Genomic DNA, 24,165 nt, shown 5'->3' with positions numbered 1-24,165 from the left:
TTTATTATTAATTAATTTATTTTTTACTGCATTGGATCTTTGTTGCCGTGCGTGGACTTTCTCTAGCTGTGGCAAGCGGGGGCTACTCGTCATTGCAGTGCGTGGGGTTCTCATTGCAGTGGCTTCTCTTGTTGCAGAGCACGGGCTCTAGGTATGCGGGCTTCAGTAGTTGTGGTGCATGGGCTGTTGCTCCGCAGCATGTGGGATCTTCCCCAGCCAGGGCTGGAACCCGTGTCCCCTACGTTGGCAGGCAGATTCTTAACCACTCTGCCACCAGGAAAGCCCGACCCATTGGTTTTTTAGTAGCGTGTTGTTTAGTCTCCAAGTGTTTGGGTTTTTTTCCCATTTTCTTTTGAACAATCTCAGTATAATACTAAAAGGAAAATCATGTGGTGATTTTGGGAAAATAGACTCTATTTTGCTCTATTTTATTTGTGTCCCTAGAGCTGGAGTTTATATAGCTTTCTCCATATAATTACTGCATGCTGCTTCTTAACTTTATTCCTAGATATTTTATATTACATCTCTATTGTAATATAAAATGTTTTTTTCAGTGTATTTTCCGTTTGTATTATATATTGATTTTTTGTGTATTTACTTTGTAATAAGCAAAATTCCTAGATATAGTGGATATAATGGATTCTCTTTAATTTTGAGACATACCATCTACAAACAATGGTAAATTTGTCTCTTACTTTTCAATATGTATGCCTCTTACTTCTTTCTCTTGTTTATTGCAATGTCAAGAATCATATTCCAGAACAATTGCTCTGTCTTCCAGGAGACACTGTGTTATCTTGTTTTAGGTATGTCTTTTAATAAACAGTGTAATGCTCAGTGCTATATTTTTCAACACATTTGGGAGGCTTTCCTTTAATTCATTTACCAAGAAGAATGTTTCTTTTTATCCCCCTACTTTATGTATTGGTTTGATTTTTTTTTCCACTCCACTTTTCCCCTGTAGTGGTTTAAAAGTTGTCATATCTCAACGTCATTCTACTACAGATATTTTCCACACATGTATTTAAACTTGACTTAACACCTAGAGTTAATCAATGTCTACTGCTTCCTCCTTAGCAGGACAAGAGCCTTCCTTTTCACTTGCCTCATTTCCATCCCCCAGACTCATCTTGTTGAAAACATCTGGGAGTTCAGCTCACTGAACCCTTCTATTATATCCAAGAGTTTTTAATTCACTCTCTTGGGCTTTCCAGGTTTATGCCCATATGAGCTACAATTAGTGATGATTTTGCCTCTTTCGTTTTCATGATTTTTACTTTTTTCATTATTTTGGGTACTGCTCCCCAAAAGCAACCTGGAATTGTAGCTCTACTTTTTCTTGTTGCTTACCTTCCTGGAAGTTCTTCCCACACTTCATCATGAAGCATGTTGCTAACATGGCATATCATCTGTCGAGGAGAGAGCCATTCCTTTGTTTCACTGTGGCATTTTATTTCAGGAATGAATGCTATGCTTCGTAAAATGTGGTTTCTGCAGCTATCACGATGACTCTACACTCTAACTCAGCTAGAGTGAGTTAGAGATATGGTTGACTGGACTCCATATCTAGAGTGCTGAGTCAGTTCCATGAACAGATTCTTCATGTCCATTTACCCTGCCTGCCAGGATTAGCCCTCCCTGGTCATGGTGTGCTTTGGTTTCATTCATCTGTTGGATTCAGATTTATAATACCGTTTTTTAGAATACATTTAATTTATTTGTTCATCCAACAAGACACCCCGTGCTGGGCTCTGGGCCAGGCACAGGATAGTGTTGGTGCATGGCCCAGGAAAGGTACTGGCCCTGGAACAGCAGTCCTATGAGACACCCTCCACGCAGCCTTTGCGTTTTGTTTTGTCTTCCTCCAGTGAGGCTGGGCTCCACCGAAGGTGTGTTGAGGAAGGCACCCACTTTGTCAAGTTATAGAATCACAAATATACTTCACTTGAAAGCACAGTCTATGTTCTGGAACATTTGAAATAACATAAATTATCTGCTCCTTGAATGCTGGATAGAAGTTGCTTGCGAAACCACATAGGCCTGTTTTCCTTTGAAGGGGTAGTTCTTGAGCAATACTTTAAGTTGTTTTGTCCATGATTATTGGATTTTCTTAGAAATTATTCATTTCATCCAGATTTTAGATCCATAAAGAGAAAGTTATAAATAGTCTTCAGATACTAGAAAGTGTACTTTCCCTGGGTCTGATTCTAGTCTCTTTTCTACTTATACCACAAAGTATTTGAATTTTCCTTCTCTTTGAGTTTTTCTTGGTAGGACTTACAAGATATTTATTTTGTTGTTGTTTTTTAAGTACAATTTATTGATTTTATTCCTCAAGTCTATGATTTTTTTGCTTTCTAATGCATGACACCTGCTTTTTGTCTTTATTAATTCCTTTTCAAGTGTCTTCAGCTGAATGTGCAGTGATAAATAATTGATGATGACAATAAATAATTTATTTTCATTCTCTCTTGTTTGGTATTAAAGTATTTAGACTAAGACTCTTCCGTGTGAAATTCAGGCCCGCATCCCATGGGCTTTGCAATGTATGGCCTTCTTATCTTTCTACACTCTAACTGTAGATTTTAATTCTGTTTTTACTTTAACATTTTTGAAAGTTAATTTTTTTTTCTTTGATGGGGGTGGTTCACATTTTGTTACTGGATTCTGGCTTAATTTCATTGTGGTAAGAGAATGTCCACTTACAAGATCTTTCTCTCTCTCTTCTATTTTCTCTCTCTCTCCCTCTGAGTTCTCTTTTTCTCTGGATTGCCAGAGTCCAGTCAACCATATCTCTATCACTAGCTTGATTATCACTGGCTTGATTTTCCCCTTCATCTTCCATTTTCTCTCTCCACAAAAGGCCCCTACTGAAATCTGTTTAATACATGTCTTTAAAGAAGTCTGTATCTTTGAAAAATGCGTAGTGTTGCTATGTGTATATTTTACTTTGCATAAATGATGTTGTGCTGCAGTCCTCTCCTGTATTTGTTTGTTGAGGAATCTCAATTTGTTCGAGAATCCACATTAAATAGTTTTATTCTTTCCAGTCATTGCCCCCATATGCCCTGTGTCAAATCTTCTTCCCTTCTCCAAACATCATTTTGGGCAGAGCTCATAATTTTCAGTTACTTTCAGTTATTAAATACCTTGTCATATTATAAGTCTCAATTTAAAAATCAATTTGATTGGAACTTCCCTGGTGGCACAGTGGTTAAGAATCCGCCTGCCAATGCAGGGGACACGGGTTCGAGCCCTGCTCCAGGAAGATCCCACATGCCGTGGAGCAACTAAATCTGTGTGCCACAACTACTGAGCCTGCACTCTAGAGCATGCGAGCCAAAACTACTGAGCCCGCGTGCCACAACTACTGAAGCCCACGCGCCTAGAGCCGGTGCTCTGCAACAAGAGAAGCCACCTCAATAAGAAGCCCAGGCACCACAACGAAGCGTGGCCCCTGCTCACGGCAACTAAAGAAAGCCTACGTGCAGCAATGAAGACCCAATGCAACCAAAAAATAAGTGAATACATAAAAGTCAATTTGATTTAAACTTTGCCAAGCCCTACTCCATCTCCCTCCTCTGGAGCATGGGGGTCTGGACACTGGGAGCTGACAACTGGGTCAGCCTAGACATGGAAACCTTCAAGTCTCCCTCAACTCACTTTCTCTGCTTGTTAATTTTCAGGGTTTCCTTAGATAGGCTAAAATTGACCTCTAGTTGGTTTTAGACAGAGAAAATGCCCTATCTTAATTCATCATCTATCTTCAATGAGATTTGGTGTCTTTCATTGAACAGATGGTCTTAACTTTGATGTAATTAAGCCTAACACATTTGCCCTCTTCAGGTTTGTGGGGTTTTATCTTATTTTAAAACATGTGCTTCATCCCAAGTCATAAAGTCATGGCCTTACATTTTTAATTAGCTTTATCTTTCTCACTTTTCACATTTAGAGTTTTATTTCCTCTGGAGTTTTGTTATGGCAGGGTCCAACTTCATTTTTCTCCATCAGTTTCTCCACCATCTACAGCAGAGACCTCCTTTCTCAGTCATGACACTTTCTGGAGCATGTGCCAAGTTTCCTCCACCTGCAGGCATCTGGCTGGCTCTCCATTGCCCCATTGGTCTATTTTTCAGTTTCTATGCTAGTACCGTGGTTTCTATAATTATAGCTCTGAAATAGATCTAACTCTGTTTAGATGTTTCTCCAGTCCCCAGCCTCTCCAATTTGCTCTTTTTTTCTCAAACCTGTCATAGAATTCATGGACTATTATCCTTCAATATCAATTCTAGAATCAGATTGTCAAGGTCCTGAAAAAATCCCGCTGACATTTTATTTGGAATCGCTTGAACTTTAGAGGTCAACATAAGGGGAACTGACATTGTTATAATTTTTGACTCTTTCACTCTCTGTTGAATACAGATAAAAGAATATTTATAAAATGTGTATGGAGAATAAAGAATAACACAACCAACACCAATACCCTCAGCACCAAGCCTATAAAATAGTGCATTACCAGAAACTTGGAGGCTTCCACGTGATGATTACTGAATCTCAAACCAGGAAGGCTCTGATGCTGCTTTGGTTTTTCTCTGCTGGCTGGCATTTGCTCTTGGTGCCTCAGCTTCCCTGTGTGCAGGGTGATGTTCTAAGAGGACATGTTCTTTAGAGTGTTTTTTTTTGTGGGAGTTCGCTGAAGCATGGCTTGAAAGTGGTTTCCTTCAGTCAGAATCTATATTTGCTTCTGCCAGATACCTGGACATAAAACCAACCCAGGACCTCTTTAAATGACATTCTTGGCTCAAGTTTTTTTAACCACCCAGACAGTGTGAATTCAAGTTGCAAGTTCACATGAGGGCAGGTGTTCCTAGTTTATCGTCACTCGGAAGGTGTGGTCCTTTCTGGGAGGTATAGTTTTTTGCAGGAGGTTTCCTCTTGGGCTCTCCTCCTTGGGCAGGCCCTGGGTTTTGCCTTTCGTCTTCTGCACCCATGAATGAGGCTGTGAAAACCAAAGCTCAGTTTCACTGGGTTTGGCCTATGGCTTTGGGGCAAAAGTCATCTTCTGGGCTTTGCTGATGGCTCTGTGTTTTAGCCCTCCCTTGGGTTTTGCACTCTGAGGAGTCTATTTTCTTGCTAGCTCACCCATGCATTTAAAATCTCACAGGTTTAGTTATCTTCAGCAAGGTGGGAAAGGGGATCTAGTCTTCCATACTGTAGGAAGCCAAATGTTGAGAACTGACTTTTTTACATTGTTTTAAGTTGCCTCATCTAAGAACAACGGTATATCTGTACATTAATGTGGGTCTTCTTTTGTGTTCTTAAGTATAGTTTTATTATTTTTTCCTTACATGTTTTATGCACTCTTCATTAGATTATGTCTTATAAATCTTGGTTTACACTACAAGAAAAAATATACATATATGTGGGGGAGGGAGGGAGGGAGGGAGGGAGAGCATGAGCTGTTTTTCAGATTTATAAAACTTTTCAACAATACAGAAGAATGTAAGAAAGTTTTAAGAAAATCATAAACCCACCATCAGCAGAAATAACAGCTACTACTTTTTGATGTATGCTGTTGTAAACATTATTCTTATACATGCACCTGCTTTGCACAAAGAGAGAGGGGGCAGGTTTGCATTTCAAATGGCTCATTCTGTAAGCAGGATTGTAGGAAAGAAGAAAGTCAAGGGCAACACCTTGGAGGCCCACCACGATTTAAAGAGAAGGCAGAGGAGGGGACCGGCAGTTATGGTCAGAGAGTTAGCAGGAGAATGCAGAGAGAGCCCATTGTGATCCTGAACTTGGGCCCCAGTGCAGTGCTTCCATGTCACAGAGCAAGTTCATAGCCATGCGTTGATATCAGGGACAGCACGGGCCTAACACAGCTCGTGCTAAGGATATGGCCCCGGAAGGTGCAAGTTATTTGTCCAGGACTTGCAGGGAGGCCTTCCTGCTGCCTCCTTTATGCCTCTCTTCCTCCCCTCCACAGGGTAATTCTGGCAGTTCCCTTGTCTGCCAAGTGAACCACACCTGGATTCAGGTGGGGGTGCTGAACTGGAGCTTTAGCTGCAGCCGGCACCGCTTCCCGGGCATCTACACCAGCACCTCCCACTTCACCGACTGGATCAAGAAACAGATCAGTGATGTGAGGTTCGTCAGTAGGGCCGGGCCAGGCTTCCTGAACCTGGTCTTCCTCACTGGCTACATTCTGCTGGTTTCCTTGGGCTCCCCGTGGCTCCTGTGAGTGATGTTTCCAGGGCAGTCCCTCCCGGAGGCCACTTCTTCCTCCCCTCTGTCTGTCCTCAGGAGAAGTGGAGGCTGGAGGAGCACAGGACATCAGGGCAGAGTACTCTGGGGGAGGGTCCCAGAGCCACTGTTTTTTTTCAGTTGTTCAGTGAAGATGCTCTTGAACTTTGTGTCACTGAAGTCATCATCTTTCTTCTTGATTATGGCCAGACCCTTCAAAGCCTCCCCTCCCCCAAGAGGCCTGGCTGTCCTCTCAGGGGAGCCTCCCTGATAGTCCTCCTTGTACTTGTGCTCATCATGTTCCCCTCTCTGGGCTACAGTTTCCTCTTCTGCCAAATATGGAGCTGGACTTTGTGATCTCACTCCCTGCTTAGTCATCCCAGCACTCCAGCAATTCCCAAGTCCCCATGACTCTCTCCTGGGTCTCTGACCCAACAGTTTTCCCTCAGGCCTTACTGTGAGGGTTGGCCTCTTCCCAAGAAACTCACAATGACCAGACCTGCACTTGTGGACCTGGTTCCAGAACATGTGGGTCTCTCCCAAGCCCTCATATCACCCTAGGAGTCTACAGAAACTGACTGGTTCCTCCTCTCTCCCTGGCAGGGATGGGTGATGATGGGGGGCAGGGAGGGGGGCAAGGCAGAGTGCCTGCTTAGGTGATTGTGTGAGGTGACGGCACCCTGAGCTCCTGAGCTGCCTTAGTCACCTCCATCATACTCTGAAGAGGAAGGACAGGCACAAGCTAGCCAGACTGAGAGGGCAGAGCTCTGCCACCCTTGTGGAAGGTAGCATGGGCACCCCCTCAGACCTGGTAGGCCTCAGGTTCACAGTGGCCAGCTACCCTTGCCCTTGGGGTCCAGAGTGTAGTAGGTGTGGTTTGCAGGAGATTGGAGTCCTGAATGGCCAGCCCCATCGTCTCTCCCAAGACAGCAGGACCTGGCAAATGTTAGACTGTCCTGGCTTGATTTAACTTTCACCTTACCTTTCATTAGGCTAGAATTTTCCAACAGCTTTGAACCAAAGCTTCTCATAGGATTTCCCCAGACTATTTTTTAATTGTATTATCCATCTGTGTCACTGAGCCATCAAAATGCTCCCCAAATTCCAACATACCAAGTGGCCTTCTGCTCCAGAAGGGCCCAAGGGTTACTATCCCTCTTTCTCTGTTTATGGAAACCTCACCTGTGTCATCTTTCTAAGCAGATGGATCTGTAAGGGAAGGGCATTTGCTGAATGGCGACAGTGCTTAAAATTATGCACTCTTGAAAAATTATTATTGAAAACATTTTAATCTGCTTAATTTCAGTGCCCTGGGGCAAGGCCCCACCGTAATTACCAGGCTGGAGGGCAGGTGGGATGGCTTGGAAATCCCGGATGCCAGCCCCAGGGGTTGGGCCTTCATCTCACCGGGTAGGGATGGAAGTGGGCTGCCGGAGGAGGAGGTGCAAGAACCGGCCGAGGTGAGGTTAAGGGACTCCAGGAAACTGCTGGGCCAGGCCGACTGGGAGACACGGGGTCCCAGGAGGGCAGAGGCGTGGCCAGAAGCCAGGCAGTCCTGAGCACCAGCAAGCCAGACAGAGGGCGGCTGGGACACCAGGAGCACCATCGCGGGGGGGCCACTGGGGGGCGCCGCGCGGACGGGGTCGGGAGCACCCGCGCCCACCACACCAAAGAAGCTGCCGCTGGCTGCCAATGGGGGGCGCCGTCGTGGGGCCAGCCCCGGGAGCGGCATCGCAAGAGGAGCGCCGAGGCTTATTCGCTGCTTCTCGGGGATGGAGCTCTGGTGTGGGGCGCTGGCCGGCTGGCGCAGTCCCCCGCAGCCCCCGAACGTCCGCCCTTGCCCACGCCGGGCTCCCGCTGATGCTACTGCTGTTACTGCTGCTGCTGCTGCGGCCCGCGGGTGCCGCCCCTCCGCTCCTCCCACAGGCCTGGCCTCCACCTCTGATCCTCTGCGTCCTTCCACAGGTTGCTTGGGCGCTGGCAAAGTGCCGGGGGCACTGTCCACGGATGCCCCCGCCGACCTTGACGCCCCCTGTGCCCCCAGTGCCACCTGTCCCTCAGGCGGACGTCGCTTCCCCCGGCAGGCTGCCACTAGCCAGCCGCCCAGGACCCTGCAGTACTCTGCTTCTAAAGCCGACGAGGATGAGTTCCTTTCCCGTGAGTACTGGGAGGAGGGTGCCCAAGCAGCCTGAGGACCTTAAGGGGCAGCGGAAGAAGGGGCACGGAGAGTGAGAGGGGACCTTCCTTTTACCAGTGCTTATTGAGCACCTGTTGTGGGCCAGGCCTCCCATGCTGTCGAGGTAGGAGGCAAGGAAGGTGGGGGGAGCCTGGGGTGTGCTCATGTCCTGCCTCCCTGATGGTCTATGGGGACAGCACCTCTCCATCCGGCCCAGTCCCTGATCCAGGCTCCCAGCCAAGGCCTTAGGGGGTCTCCAGCATGGCTTCAGGGAGCCTTCCCTTGTGTGTCTCGGGGCACACCCACAAGGCATTCTCTCCATCAGTGGCTTCCAAGCATGTTGAAGTAAGACCCACATAAGAAATACTTCTCATCCTGGAACTGAGTGCACAGAATTTAACTGTCGCAGAAAGTCACACACAGGACCCAGCTGCACCCTGCTGTGCTATTCCCTCTCCTGCGTTAGCCTTTACAGCCGCTGGTGACAGCCCACTTACATTGATCTCACGATCCTCTAGTCCATTTGGAACACGTAGGAGCGGGACTGCTGTGGTGTTAGATATGTGCATCTTCAGTTTAAAGAACTTTTTCTGTAAAATCTTTTCCAGGGTGACTGCACCCATTGACCTTCCCTCCAGCAGTGAGTGAACAGTCTGGGGCCCTGCTCCTCACCAACACTTGTTATCAGGGATATTTAGTTTTGCCTGGCAGGTGGTGGTGAGCAGAACCTCACTGTGACTTAAGTCCACACTTCCCTGAGGACTAATGGGGCTGAAGAGCTTCTGCATTTGTTTGCTATTGGGGTTTCGTCCTCAGATGTATGTGTTCTTGCACACTACCCATTTTTCTCTTAGGTCACCTGCCTTTCTCTCACTGAATCACAGGAGAAGGATCCTAGAGGAGGGGGAGGGGTCTTCCTTGGCTGAAGTAAGGGAACCAGATGGAAACACAAATGGGTTTGTGAAGGGCCTGGCCAGAGCTGATGTCTGCTTGACCAGGACAAAGGAGCTAGTGGCGCACCAGGCTGGTCAGCTGGGAACGCCCTGGGGCCTAAGCTGTGGGACCAGAGAGAGGGATACCTGGGGAGTGCTGAGGCCCTTCTGAGGCTGGAGACCCCAGTCCTCATGTGAACAACATCATTATGTGATGACCAATGAAGAAGGAGAATCATTGGATGGGTGCAGGCCATCTAGAGAGGTGGGAGATCAGGCTGAGGGGAGGAGGAGGGAGAGGTGCTGTGGGATGTAGCTGGAAGGGCCCATTCGTTATCAGGCTCCTTTCGTTTTCCTCCTTAGCCTGTGGCTTCTCCTATGAGCGGGACACCACCCTCAGGGATCCGGAGGCCATGGCTCGGCGGTGACCGTGGATGGTCAGTGTGCGGGCCAATGGCACATATCTGTGCAGGCACCCTCATTGCCTCCGAGTGGGTGCTGACCGTGGCCCACTGCATGATCCAGTGAGTCGGGGCCTAGATGGATGGGTGGAAAGTCATTGGAGCCACCAGGGCCCCAGTCATCTTGCCAGCTGGCCCATCAGTGGCAGACACCATAGTCCTAGCCCCACCTCACCCTAGCTCTGAGCAGGTGGGGGATGAGTCCTGCAGATTCCTTCCTGGGAGCTGGGGGTTTCCTCCCCTCACCTGGCCCCCTCCAGTCCTGTGCAGTCATTCCATAGATAGGAAACGGAGGCTTGCAGCCACTGTCTAGGCCTCCTTCCTCCTATCCGCAGAAAGAATGTCCTAATTCTTCTGCTCCACACCCTTTGTTTCACTTACTCATTCCTTCCTTCATTCAGCCAACAGCCTTGGCACTCTTTGAAGCCAGGCCTGGCCTGGGCACTGGGGGCAGAAAAGGGCTGCACCACTCCTCTCAGGTTGCTGGGGAAGACAGACAAGAAGATAGATGCTCACAGGGGAGTCTGGTCAGGGTGGGAATGAGAGAGTGGGCATGCCCATGTTCTGGGGCCAGGGAGCGGCCTGAGGGTCACATCTGGCCATGAGGGCTGACCAGTGGAGAAGCGAGCTCCAAGCCTAAGGGACACGCTGAGAAAGTAGGCTGGAGGGCAAGGCAGCGCTGATTGCACAAGGTCTCTGTCACTTCCAGGGCCCAGCATGGGATGCTGGACAGAGTCCAGAGTTTGGAGCCAGAGAAAACTGGGTCCACGTCCCAGCTCCACACTTCTTAGCTGTGTAGCCTTGAGTCAGTCACTTGAGCCCCATTTTCCCTCTCCATAAAATGACGGGTTGTTGTGAGGACTGGACCACACAGTGTGTGTGCAGGGCCCCCTTCACATCTGTTGTGAGGAGTGGGCTCTGGGGCTTGAAGCAGGTGGGTGGCCTACCTGGATTTGCTCAGGGTGCAACAGTGTGGTGGAGGGTAGGGGGTGCAGGCTGGGGTGGGGTTCTTGGAGCTGATGGAGGACTCTCCTTGCTGTTCCCCTAGGAGTGATGTTACCTATTCAGTGTGGGTGGGGAGTCCATGGGTTGACCAGATATCCAAGTCTACTGTCGACGTCCTGGCGCAGCATGTCATCGTGAACAGCCATTATCGGTCCCATCGGTACTGGTCCGGGGTCGGCCGGGCCAATGACATTGCCCATTAAGCTTGAGCGGCCACTCAACTACAAGTATGTCTGGCCCATCTGCCTGCCTGGCTTGGACTCTGCGCTAAAGGACCACGCCCTGTGCACCGTGACAGGCTGGGGACTCCCCAGGGTTGATGGTGAGTCGGAGCCTCCCCACAGCAGGGTGGGTGGTGTGGGAGAGGACCTGGGTGCAGGCCAGGGTCTACCGTGGGCAGATATTTCTGAGACACCTCCCCCAGGGACCCCATCCCCACCCCCATCAGGCTCTCATCTCTGAGGTCTCTTTCCCTTTGAGGGTCTCAGCAGTGAATGTATCATGGCCATTTAGGCCTTAGGGGACCCAGATTGCCCTTGAACCCTCAGGCCCAGGCCAGGGTTGTAAATAGGACTTCCTTGAAGGTAGAGGGGGCACAGAGTAGTATCTTGCTGTCTGCACACAATCCCAGGGCATCCGTGTCTTGAAGCAGAACAGCCAAGGTGAGAGGAGCAGGATTCTGTGTCTGTAAAAGGCTCCCCAGAAGATCCCATGTGGCTGGCTAAGGGCAATCTGCACCCAGAAGGTGGGAGTCACTGAGGGTCCACTCATGGCTCCCTCCCACAGCAGTGGCCCTCAATCCCTCATCATCCCAATTTAGGAGCCCAAAGGGTAGGAGTGTTGTCCCAGGGCCGTCCAAGGGACCATTTCCTTATGAGCCCTAGGAATGTCCATTTCCTTCAGGGAACCCCTATTCTTTTCCCACAAGAGAGGCGCCCTTCCTTGTGGCCTCACAGAGCCAGCTTGCCTGAAAGCACCCACAGGGTCTCCAGCCTAGGGTGGGGTGGCTTTTTGTCATGCCTTCCATGGCCTATCTGAGGAATGGCTGGGAATGGTTGGAAGTCACCTGTCCCCTAGGAGCTCAGACTAGGGACAGAGATACAATTGAGAGAACAGGGAGGGGAGTAAAGAGTGCCTGAGATCCACGGAGGGGAGTCTAGGGAAGCTTAGAGAAGGAAGTAGGCCTTTGGGGAAAGCTTGAAGAAAAGGCAGGATTTGGACCTTAGATGGGCCTGGTAGGCTTTGGGGATAGAAGGAACACAAGAGCCAAGATGCTGAGATCAGAATGGACTCAATGGATAGTACTCTGCAGGATGTGAGACCAGGTCCAACAAGGCCAGATCATGGGTAGCCTGCTCCCAAGGTCTCTATGTCAAGGGGCCCTTGGGAGGCATCAACTGGAGTGGTGGGTGGCCTATGCCTGGAGAGATCTCCAGAGCTGCTGTGTGGCAAGGAGAAGGGGCTAGAGGAGTGGCGAAGAACAAAGGGAAGATGGACACAAAGCTGGCGGCAGTGGGCAGGAGCGAAACCGCCAAGCCTGAATGGGGGCCCCTGTCCCACAGGTGTGTGGCCCCAGTTCAGGACCATCCAGGATAAGGAAGTCACTATCCTAAACAGCACGGAGTGTGAAAGCCTCTACCACAGGTTCTCCAAAATCCCCTCTGATTCAGATCATCAACTCCCAGATGATTTCTGCAAAGGACGTCAACAGGAACAGTTTTGCTATGTGAGCATCTCTCCCCCTTGCTCACTTGCCTCCAAGGGCACCTGGCCAGGAATGGGGCTGGGGGAACAGGGAAGCCAGGACCTGCGGGGAGGTGGGGAAGGGGATGGGGATGAGCAGGGCTGACTGAGGGGGAAGATAGGAAGATGGGGGAGGGGAGACTTGATGAGGAATGGAGATTGGGAGGAAAGAGATGAAGGTTGGGGTGAGAGAGATGGGCAGAGGGGATGGAGGTTGGAGATGAGGGAGAAGAATGGGAGGCAGTGGGAAGATGGAGGGTGGGTATTAAAGAGATGGGGGATGGAGAACTGGCAAGAGAGAGATGGGAGGTGGAGCCCTTTGAGGAAGGTCTCCTGGGTCAGGACCTCAAGGGCACCCCCTCAGCTATGTGACACTCGGGGGCTGCAGGGAAGGTCTGATGTGAGGGCACCCTGCTTCTTCCTGAGCTGGATTAAGTCTCCCTTGGACTACATCTGGCCTCCTTTTTTTGTTTCCCCCACCCCTCCCCACAAGAGATAAGTGGTGAGCCCTTGGCCTGTCCTGTGGAGAGCATATGGTACCTGGTGGGAATGGTGAGCTGGGGCCCAGGCTGCAAGAAGAGCAAGGCCCTGCCCATCTACCTACACATCTCCTCCTGCCAGTAGTGGGAACGCCTCAATGGGCAGACGCTGCCAGCCCCATCCAGGGCCCTGCTCCTGGCACTCCTGCTGCCCCTCAACCTCCTCGCTGTCCTCTGACACTCGTGCCGTTGTCTCTGGGTGCACCCTCCCTTGCCCAGGCCCCTCCTCACCCTCTGTGCAGCTCTCACAGCCTCATAAGGCAGGGCAGAGACTAGGTGCTCAATTAAATGTTTCTCTTCCCCATGCTTCCTCCTTCCTGGGCCTGCTACAGTGGGAGATGAGAAAACCAGACAGGGGTGGGATGGGCAGTTTATACTGAAAAGTACAGAGCCCCAGGATCTGCCTCCATCCAAAGGTTCAGGGTGGCTACCACAGAAGGTGGAGGGAGTGTGTAGGGATGATATTGGGGTCCGATGATGGAGGGCCTAGATACTGGGGTCAGATGATGGAGAGTCAGGCTGAAGCTGGAGCTGCCAGGACGCAATGTGAGGCTGGGAATAAGGGTGCAGCTCTGTCTGGGCTGGGGAGGTAAGTGTGTTCTCCTTGACTTTGGCCCATCTTCTGGCCGGTGGCTAGAACATACCCTGTTTTTGCCCTGAAGCACTGTAGTGGACTTTGACCTTCCAGCCCTGTCCCCTGTCTGGAGGCTGGGGCAGATGCCCACTGGGATCAGATATTATCCCCACCATCATCAGACATGCCTGTCCATAAAGGGCTAGTGGAGGCCCAGGTCAGAGGTCAGGGAGGCAGCTGGCAGGGCAGATGTAGCCCGGGCCTGGACTTACCCCAGGCATTACCAGCTGCTTCTCTGACTTATAGTGGCTCCTGCTCCTCTGGGCTTCTGCTGCCCAGCCAACAGGAGGGCTCTGGCTTGTATGAGTAGAATGATCTTTGCCACAGCCATATGTATGAGAAGCCCATAGGCTGGAGCCCAAGGGCAGAGTCAGGGTTCCCACTTGGTGGCGCAGTGAGTACTCAGCTTCCACAGCAGGGCCTTCTGTAATCTCTCTGCTCCCTCATGGCTGTAAGACCCCATGCTCCTTCCCCCATGCCAGCCTGGTTCCCTCTTCTTGTGTAATAATGGTCCAGGTCCAGATCAGAATCCAGGTTTGACTCCTCTGTGTCCCAAGCACCCACTTATTGAAACCCAGGGTGTGGAGCAGAGGCAAGTGGAGAGCAGGCAGCTTCCTCCCTGGTCCTGCTGCCCTGCCTCAGGGCTAGGCCCCACTGGCTGCAGCTGACCCTCTGCCTCTTGGCCACCACCTCTCCCTCCAGCTCATCTGAATTCAGGCTGGGAGAAAAGTCAGGAGAGGGAACGTCAGCCTGGCCTACACCACCTATCATCGATCACTGCATCACCCTCCACATAAGTGCTCCAGGGATGGGGCATCCTGAGGGGTCATCTCAGGTCACTCGGGTATGAGAAGGCACTCAGCTTTATTTACAAATCTCTGCAGGCTGCAGAGTCAGCGTCAGCTTTGCCAGCAGCTCCCCCTGGCTCGGAAATCTCCGGTGTCTCCTTAGTCTCCAGGCCCAGGTCTGAGTACCTCAGTTGATGTTCGCTGCCATCTAGAAACCCTTCTCTGCATCTGCCCTCCCCAAGGATTCAGTCCCCAGGTCAAGTTTGAGCCTTCACCTTCTGGCTAGCAGTGCTTCTTTTAGGCACCGTTGTTAAGAATGGAAGAGGAAGCTCTGGGCTGTTATATTCAGCACGTGGAAGGCTGGTTGCTACCTCAATCCCTAACTGCCCCCTGCGGTGATCTCCTGGGGTGCTGACACCTGCTACCACAGCTGAGCCTAGAAAGGGCCAGCAGAAAAACCCAAAGTCCCCCTTGGCTTCTCAAATTTTCCCTGTATTCCCAAGATGGGGCCCTTCTCTCTCTGGCCCACTGGCCTCAGCCTTCTGCACCCCTGCAGCCCCTAGCCCTGAGCCCATGGGCCTCATGCTAGGCCCTCCAGCAGCCTCAGCTGCATCACAGCGTGTAAGACAAGTGTACCCATTGCTTAGAGCTCGGTATCTGCTATGCTGGGGGTTCTGCTTCTGGTCTCCCTCTGCTCACTGCCCTGGGACAGAACCCCTGCCAGGCTTGGGGCAGCCCCCTCATCACCAGAGCTGCTATCCAGCTAAGTTCGAGAACCTTCTGCTGCCCCTGCTTCCCCCAGTGACCCTCTCTCTCCTCATGGCCAGCCTGGTGTGGCCTCACATCTAGCCCATCCGGGTCAGCCATCCCCTTCCAGAAGGAAACCCACATCCCATTACCCCTTTAGCCACTGCTGTGCCTGGCAGAAGAGGGGACAGAGGCATGTATGGGTGGGTAGAGGCCACTTTGGGTCTACAGAGGGACAGTGGCCCAAGACCACCTCTGCTGAGTGGCCACTTGGATGGGGTGACAGGAGTGGAGTCCAGGCTGGGAGGCAGCACACCTAGTGAAGTCATATCCTTGCCCCAGTAGGCTCTAGGACAGGGTCCTGGGCCTCAGCAACCCCCTCTGAGCAGGGAGAGGGTGTTCTGCAACCTCTATGGTCCATGTATGCGCTTGGAGTCTAAGATGTCCGGACTCTGGCCAGGACTATGAGCCCCAGGGCCAGCTAGCCCCAGCCTCCACCTCCAGGAAGCTCTCTTCATTTCTCTTCTTTCTTCTTCTTGGCCTCATTCTTCTCATCCTCCTCTACCTTGATGGCCACTGTATCCACACTGTCCTTCTTCTTCTTCTTCTTATCACCTGTGGAGCAGAGGAAAAAGGGTGCAACAGGAGTGAGACAGGGTCCTAGGGCCTGCACCAGAGCCTCCCAGTCCAGCCCTTCATTCCTTCTTCCTTCCAAACCTCTCCTACCTGCAGAATAGCTCCTTGTTTTCCCTGCCTCACTCTGACCCATTTCTTTGCTCTGGTCTCCAAAAACAGGGCTGGGTCCCCTCCCTGAACCAGGTGGAGGGGAGGAATAGGGCAACTCTGGGTGGCAGGATGGAGGAACTGGCCAGTGTGGCAGAGTCGGAGGGTGGCGGGGCTGGGGGCCAGGCCTGCTCACCTCCAGGGACTTCTGTGAGCTCATCGAGGGGTGGCACAGTCTCTAGTTTGTCCGTGTATATCTTGGCTGCCTTTCGCTGTAGGTACCGGGCTTCAATCTCCTTCCGGGTCCGTGGCACGCGGCAGTTGAAGACACAGCAAAGAGTGATAACTACGGGGAAACAGAGCAGGCTTGGCAAGGGCCAGAGCTCAGACACCCCAGGAATGGTTCCCAAATTTCAGGCCTGTCTCCATCTACCTATGTGTGTCCCACCCAAGAGACCCTCTCAGGAGGCTCCACATTTTGACAAAACCCCTGTGGGCTCTGGGATTTTCAAAATATCTTTCCTGAGCCGGGCTGGCTTCACATAGTAGGCCCACTTTCAGGAGGGCCTTGTGCTTGGTTTGTTATTCTGCTGTCACTTCCTTGAAATTCTTAATGATTTTTGAACAGAGGAGCTCACAATTTCATTTTGCACTGGCCCCGTATATTGTGTTACCAGTCCTGGTTCTGGTGGGTCTTTCTGACTAGACTGAGAGGTCCTGGAGGGCAGGCAGTGGGCTGGACCATGACTCAAGCTACAGCCTCCTGGAGGGTGTCCTGTGCTTCTAACCCAGGCCTCTGGGCTCCTGTGCATCCTAGTTTTTCCTCCCCAGGCTCCTGAGAGCACCTCAGACCCTGGAGGACATGGCTGCATCCTCCTCAACCTCCCTGAGGACAAGCCAGGGCTGCTCCTGGCTGTGAGAGCGTGAAAGAGGGCACAGACCTTGCCCCGGCGCGTTCACCTTAGACAGGGTTATTCCAGGAGTGGTTTTCTGGCTCAGGGCAGCTGTGCCCACGCAAGCTGGCCAGGGCATGGAGCTGGCCTGTCTAGGGATGGGCAGGGCAGGGCTGCCAGGACCCGGCTGGACTGAGTTTATTTTTCTAAGGCCCCTACAGTCTGACCACCTTGGCCCCAGCCTCAGGGGAGGGGATGGAGCTGCTTCCTATTATAAATCAGATGACCAGACATAACTTCCTGACAGACTCCTAGGGGCAGGAGGGCCAGGCGGACAAGTCAGGCCTATTTTGGGGAAGATAGATCAGACCCATGTGGCCTGGGCTGGAGCACCCCTTGGGGTCATCTTGTGCAACCCCTTCAGCCAATGTTGTGGTCCCACTGAGTCTCCCCCAGACTCACAGAATGAGAGAAAACAAATGAATGAGGTGGTTTCAAAGCCTTTGTGGCTGAGGACAGGACTGGACTCCTGAATAAATGGATGGGGTGTCAACAGCATCCAGGAACACATGGTGGGGGGTTAGTTGTGCAAGGGTCCCAGCAGTAGGTCTGCCTTTCTTACCCAAAAACCTGGGTTCTGGTCCTCTCCAGACCCCTGTATGCCAGAGGTCCAAGGTTGGACCTCCACCCTACTGGCTTGGACCACCTCTTCCAGCTACCCCACCAGGTGCCTCCTCAGGACCATGCCCATGCTCTCTGCAAAGGCTGGAGGCCTGGGCTTTAAAGGGAGCTCAGCCACAGCTATTGGCAGTCAGAGCAGGACTCCAGCACTGCCCCTCACTCCAGGCCTGCCCCACCCAGCCTGGCCTGTTTGCTTCTCTTCAAAGAGGAGAGAAACAAAGTTCCTTGGATCGAGTTCCAGGCCCAGGCAGGGGCTTGGGATAGGAGTCCCCAGGCTGGAGGGGACCCCAAAGAGGTACCCCATCCAACTCCAGCTCTCTCCACAAGGTTCTGGGGGTGATGCTCCACAAACAGCTGTACCACCTAGGCCCAAGCAGACAGGGAAGTGGGAAAGATGTTTCCTCCCCAAGAGATGGCGTTCCCTACTCCCTAGAGCCCTGAATAGAGGGTAACAAATGCTAAACTGTTGCTCAGAGGCCTTTGGGACTATCCTTTACCTTTCTCTAGGAAATGGATTTAGGAGAGGAAGTCAGTCTGTGTGGTTGAGGTCCAAGTGCCTTTTTGGGCCTGACACTGCAACTTTCCTATGTGGCCCCAGGTACTTCTACCATCTAGGGCCAAGCAGAGCCCTGGAGAAACCATTGTGTGTCTTGAGGCCCCATGGTGCCCTCATCCCTGCTTCTTGGGGTGCCCCAGAGCTGCTCCTTGGACCTGCACCCTGGATTGCTCCTGTGGCCCCTGCAGGGCAGATACCTCCCCCAACCCTGCCTCTTGGTACTGGGGGTTATTCCCCTCTCTGGACACATGAGCTGGGGCTGCAGCCACAGCTGTTTCTCTGTGGGGCCTCCACTCAGAAGCCTGACTGATCATTGGCCGTGGCTAGGAACAAAATGCAGGCTCTTGCTCTCACTCCAGCCGGGAAGACATGGGGGCGTGGAAGGGCACTTCTGGTGCCAGGAGAAGCACATGCAAATTAGAGGTCCTTGCCTCCCCTGGAGCCCCCGCATCTGGATGGGCCCTTCTGGTCAGCCCTGCCCCCAGGCTAGCTCCAGCTAGGACTTAAATGCTCCTTTAGCCCCTGACCCGGGTGCACTCAGTAAACGTCTTATGGGGGTTACCTGAGACCTGTGTGGAGGCCATTTCCTTGCACCTCTGCCCACACTGTACCTCTGCCTGTAATGCCTTTCCAGCTGCCTAACACAAAACCACTCATCCATCCTACCTATCTACAGCTTGGAGGACCCCTCCTCCATGAACTCTTCGCTGGGGGAGTGTGTTTTCTTTCTCTTTACTGCCTGTGCCCCACTCCTCCCTTTGGCCTGTAGGAACCTCTGTCAGACTCTGCTGTGTACCTGGCGGCCTCTGCCATCCAGTTGGCGTTTCTCGGCCCCCTTTTCCCCAACTCCAGACCCCAACTCTGGAAGGACAACTGAAGGGAGCATGCCAAACCGGCTTCTGTTGCGACTTCGCATCAAGCAACTCCCAGGTCCGAGAGAGGAAGGGGGTCTCCTGCTTTTGACTGAGGTAGGTGAGTCGTTCCAGGGAAATGGTATTTGACAGTGCAGGGTTTGCAGCCTGGGAGCCACATTTGCTGGTGTCTGGGGAGCCTTTGGGCTGAGCTGCAGCCAAGGGTGGCCTTGCTGGGGCCCCTGGGTGTGGGTGTTTTAAGCTGGCCAAACTGCAGAAAAAGCATGAGGAGGCCAACGATAGGGAAAAATGACACGTCTTCATCCTGGTTCAGTGGAGTCCCCTGTAATTACCATAATTGCCGTGTGGCTGCATCGCTGGTCAGGCAGAATACTTCAGGTCACCACCGGCCTGTCAGCCCTCCACAGGGACTTTGTGTGGATCAGGAGGTGCCAGAAACCACAGCGGGCCTCCTGTGGGCGCCTGGCCTGCCTGCACTGCCCGGAATTGCTGCTCTGAGCCCCTGGGGGTGGAGCGGGGGGGTGGAGGGGTGATGAGGTGGTGCCGGGCTCCTGCTGTGTTGTGGCAGCGGCAGGGGGCGGTGATGGGGGGAGCAGCTACTCACTGATGGACAACACGAAGAGCGAGAAGATGCCCACCACGTGCCACAGGCGCATATCCCAGAACACCACCGTCTCCTTGGTCAGCGGGGGCGGCTTGGGCTTGGGTGGGGCCGTGCTGGGCTGTGGGTCAGGAGAGAGTGGAATGAGCCAGGCAGAGGCCAGGGACTGGGACGGGGCCGAGAGAGGCCCAGGTCTCAGCAAGCACTCACTCAGTCCAAACATTTCAGAATCTCCTAGAATCAAGTGTCTTAGACGTTCATAAACAATGCCTCAGACCTTGGGAAGTTCCAGATTTAGAACGGGAAGAGGGTAAAGCCCCAGAACCATGGAGCTGGGAACTTGGAGTGCAAGGGTTGATGCTTGAGGAAACCAAAGCCCAAGGGGCAAAGGTGGATGGCTTGTCCCAGTCAGGTTCAAGGGCCCTTCTCTCCTCCTGCTCTGGCCCTGGGCTCTTCCACACTGGCAGATGGGGTCTCAGGACCAAGGCCAGAGACAAGGCGAGTCCTGTCCTGTGGGACTTTGTTCACATGTACCTCCAGTGTGGGGTGGGGTGTGGAACTGGAGTCAGGGCTCTGTGACTCTGTTACTTGACCAGGACTCCCACCAGGTGGCCTCAGCAGTCACCTGTCCTACCTGAGTCACCACCTCTGACCAGGCTAGGCCAGAATCCTCACAAAACGGGTCTAGATAATATGTCTGAAGTGCAGTAGCGACACCTGGAGGCCAAAAGCTGTAAGCACGGCTGGAGCAATCGTGAGCAGAGCACAGCGCGCCACTTCCCACCTTCCCAGTAGGACACCACCCTGTCCTGGGAGTCTGAGGGGACATGGCCCTGCTCTGGTGGGTGGGAGCAAGACCTATGCATGACCTGTGGGGCTGAGAGGGATATGACCCTATCTCTGTCACCAAGTTTGGCTGAGGGGTGTGGATGGGGGTTAGTACTTGGAGGGAGAGGGGATCCTGGGGCATCTGTGCAGTGCCTTGTTCCCTGATTAACCAAATAAGGACAGACATGAGGAGTCTCTTCCAGCTCTCTGGGAAGGAAAAGCAACCCGCAGCTCAACCATCTGTCCAGTCTTTCCTCTGGTGCATAAGCATGGATGGGGCACCTACCAAAAGCCACGTACTTCTTCATCTAATGGACACCACCCTTCGGCATGTATTGGGGACACTTGGAGAGGATCAGCAACCTGTCCCAGGTAACCCAGAGGATCTGTGTGCCCAGGAGTGGTACATGATTCCTGGCTCTTTTCTCTTAACCAAGGCAAACTGGGGTAGGAGACTTCTTTTCTCTAGGCCTCGGTTTCTCCATCTGAGTGGGATGGTTCCAGCAGTGTCTGGGAAGCTCTCTACACAACCTGAGTGGTAAAACTGACAAGCTATCCTTCCTCAGCATCATCCCAGGGGCCTGGACCCATTTGCGGGCTCAGACACATGTCTGTGGGGTCTGGCCCATGTGTGTGGGGTTGGGGCACACATATGGGGTTAGGGCTGGGCACTGTGGGTATAGGGCACGTGCGGTTGGATACACATGCATGTGGTTGGGCACCCATCTGTAGAGTCAGGGCCAAGGTCTGGGCAGTGGCAGGGTTCCCTGAAACTAAGGCTCAGTGTGTTGGCCCAGTTGGGTTATATAACTGGAAGATTCTGAGGGCCACGGTAAAGGTCTCAGATTCAGAGCCTGGGCAGCCAAGAGCTCACTTCTTACACATTCTTGTTCCAGCTTTGTTCAAGACACCCTGATAGGGGTCGTGGGTAGAGGGAAACACGTAACAGTTGGGCATCTCCTTGTGGGCACTGCTAGGGGTCTGAACTCAAGCTTGGAGGCCTGGCCTCCAACAGAACCTCACAGGCTGATGGAGGGTGATGCCTGTGGGTGGGGTGGGTGGTGCCATGGACCCTAGCCCTGCTCATCTTTCTGGTGCTTCCCTGGATCGCCTGGACTCAGCCAGGGCCTCGTTCAGGCTGTAGGCAGATGGCAGGCAGATGGACTGGAAATGCAGTTTCCCTTGATGGGCTGGGAGAAGATGTTTTCCTGGGGGCTGAGGGAAGAATCCTTGGCTCAGAAGTGAGTTGACCCCCACGCTCAGGCTTCTCCTACACCCAGACCAGCTCAGTTTCTGTGCCTGAGGCCTCAGGGCAGCTGGTGAGGGGACCAAGTATACTCCATGGGGCTCAAGCCAGCCTGGCTCCCCTTACAGGGACACTAGAGCTGACATCTGACTCCAGCCCAGCCTTCTGATCACACCCCCTGGTCAGCAGCAGGAACAGGGGGTGCAGGGCTCTGTCTCCATGTACCTCAGACCCACCAGTTCAGGGCTGTGTCCCCTCAGACCCCACGGAACAAGTGCCCTGTTCTCCCTCTCCCATCTTGTCCTCCAGCACCTGCCCCTTGCGGGCTCTCCTGGGTGCTTGGCTGTCTCTTACACTTCTGTTTCCCTGCTGTCTCCACTCTGCCACTGCCTACAAGGCTCTGACCCCACTCCTCCCTTGTCCTGCCTCTTGGGCCTTCTCCCTCCAGCCTAATGCTCCAGAATTTTGGGTCTGGTCAGCCTCTTTGACTCCCCTTCCTGGCTTAGCAGGAATGGGGTACAGAGGGGCCAGCCAAGGAGGCTGCAGATGGCCCCCACCCTTCCCTCCCTGGCCCCAGCCAGGCTCCTGGCCAACCCCCCAGCCGTCCTCTTCACCTCTTCCCGGGCGATCTTAGCAGCTCCTTACAGTTCTCCCAACTGTGTGCCCTCTTCTGATTTATTCTCCTTCCAAACCAGGACTCATGACTCTTGCCCGCTCAGAAACGTTTGCTAGCTCCCAGTTATCACCAGGACCAAGTGAGACCCTGAGTCCTTGGGCCCTGCCCTGCTTGCCCCTCCCCTCCAGGGCCTAGTGTGCAGCATGGAGTCTAACTCAACACATGGCTGCTCTAGGAAGGATGTCCTCACCCTCCTGCCTCCCACCCACCACCTTCGACCTCACTAGACCAAAGATTAGAATAGGGGCTGAGTGTCCCCCATCAGACACTCGCTGATGCCCGGCTGTATCTCCAATCAGACCGGGAATCCCTAAGGTCAGGGTGAGTCTCCCCCATCAGAATAATGTTCCTGAAATCAGAGGCTGTGCCCTCCCATCCGACCAAGGACACTAAGATTGGGGGCTGGGTCTCCTCCACAGCCTGGAAGCACGTGGGATAGAGCTGTGTCTCCCCATTAAGTCAGGTCCTCTAGGGCAAGAGGAAGGGAAAAATGAGCTGCTGGTCAGTAAGGCGCCCCCCAACCCTCTGCCTGGAGGGTGACAGCCACCCCGAGCCCCTCCGCGCCGCCCCGCCTCACCTCCACCAGCTGCCCGGCGACCCCCGCGAGGCAAACCCCCAGGGCGGCGCCGCCCAGCGCCCAGAGCGGCCCCACGCCTAGCCGCTGCCCCGCCATCTTCGCGCGCTCCGCGCAGCTCGGCAGCAGGTCAAGGGGAGCCGAGGGATGCCTGCCGGGCCGCCTTGGCTCGGTGACTAACCCCCGGGCCAGCCGGCGCTCGGCGGTGGCGATCTGGTCTCAGGCAGGCTGCGAGTGGGCATCATTTATTCATTGTCGGTGTCTGGTTCCTGTGCTGCCCGCTCCCACACCACTCTGGGTGGAGGGCCCGCCCCGCTGCGGAGATCACACTCCAGACTCCGCACTCCCCTAACCCGACCGAGACCGACATAGGGCCGGGAGTGGGTGGGAGGGAGGGCAGGATGGGGTCAGGTCCTTGAACAACAGGTCCCACCTTCCCTTCCCCACTCCGGCCTCAGTTTATTCATTTGGGACAAAAGGGAGGGGCTGGAATCTGCTGATCTAGGAGGCCCTTCCCATTCTGACGTTCTGAATTTGAAAAACTGTACTGGACCCAGATTGGGGGTGTTGGGAATGGCATGGCAGGCAGGTTGCCATGGTGACAGGTGCTCGGGGATATCCTGGGCTTTCTGGGCTGGCTTCCTGCCCAGAGGCAGCTCTGGTCACCCTGGACACCAGAGCAGGGGGGAGGGAGAGGGGGAACAGGGGATGGCATGGTCAGAGTAGCCAGCTGCGGGTGTGATGGAAGGTTCCTGAAGGAGCCAGCATCTGTGACCCCACAGGACAGGGTGGGCTCACCCTGGAAGGGCTGGAGGACCATGTTCTGTTTCTGATTGATCCTCAGCCTCTGCCCCAGCCTGAGCTCTGACTCTCACTCCAGTCTGAGCCATGACCCTGACCTCACACTGAACCTGGCCCTCACTGCACTCTAGTCCTGACCTCAGAGTGAGCCTTGACAACCCAGGGACTGAGGGAGGGAGGCTTGGAGGAGCTGTGGAGACCTGGGGAGGACTTTGGAAGAGGAGTGGGGAGGCCTGCGATAGGGAGACTCCTCTGATCCATCCTCCCCCTCTCTCCTTTCCTTCCTTCCTTCCATTATTATTAATCTGAGAAGCAGCCCAGGTGTTGGACCCCTGCATTCCTCATCACCAAGGGCACCAGTGGAGACCTGTGCAGGCTGGGGTGCTTTGGGCCTTGGGCCTGCCCTCAGAACTGGGGACCCTGTAGATCCAGAGTCTTTTGCG

The 24,165-nt window shown here is 53.1% G+C and overlaps 2 protein-coding genes across 2 annotated transcripts; one reads left to right on the top strand and one right to left on the bottom strand.

The window, feature by feature from the left end:
• The first annotated feature begins 8,106 nt into the window (after window positions 1-8,106).
• Window positions 8,107-14,471, top strand: PRSS50 (serine protease 50). The gene is given in 9 exon segments (XM_027096997.1): window positions 8,107-8,146; window positions 8,212-8,403; window positions 9,718-9,811; window positions 9,813-9,878; window positions 10,864-11,016; window positions 11,018-11,142; window positions 12,383-12,479; window positions 12,481-12,550; window positions 13,059-14,471. Coding segments are annotated over 9 exon segments (1,059 nt in total). The 3' UTR covers window positions 13,281-14,471.
• A 110-nt stretch (window positions 14,472-14,581) lies between these two features.
• TMIE (transmembrane inner ear) lies at window positions 14,582-23,438 on the bottom strand. Its single transcript, XM_027097062.1, has 4 exons — window positions 22,925-23,438; window positions 19,601-19,718; window positions 16,191-16,340; window positions 14,582-15,886 (listed from the first exon to the last, which is right to left on the bottom strand). The coding sequence occupies exons 1-4, from the start codon at window positions 23,018-23,020 to the stop codon at window positions 15,786-15,788; spliced, it is 465 nt and encodes a 154-aa protein (XP_026952863.1). The 5' UTR covers window positions 23,021-23,438; the 3' UTR covers window positions 14,582-15,785.
• Window positions 23,439-24,165: the final 727 nt, after the last annotated feature.

This window comes from Aethalodelphis obliquidens, unplaced genomic scaffold (assembly GCF_003676395.1).
Source record: "Aethalodelphis obliquidens isolate GAN/ISIS:26980383/991018 unplaced genomic scaffold, ASM367639v1 scaffold111, whole genome shotgun sequence".
NCBI classification, from domain to species: Eukaryota; Metazoa; Chordata; class Mammalia; order Artiodactyla; family Delphinidae; genus Aethalodelphis; species Aethalodelphis obliquidens.
This window is presented reverse-complemented; position numbering and strand designations above follow the sequence as displayed.

Excerpts from the sequence above, each read along its gene's own strand:
- TMIE (XM_027097062.1), bottom strand. The coding sequence starts at position 23,020 with ATGGCGGGGCAGCGGCTAGGCGTGGGGCCGCTCTGGGCGCTGGGCGGC. Across the intron at positions 19,719-22,924 it reads TCGCCGGGCAGCTGGTGGAG|CCCAGCACGGCCCCACCCAA; the intron begins GTGAGGCGGGGC and ends CCTGACCCACAG. Across the intron at positions 16,341-19,600 it reads GCTCTTCGTGTTGTCCATCA|TTATCACTCTTTGCTGTGTC; the intron begins GTGAGTAGCTGC and ends GTTTCCCCGTAG.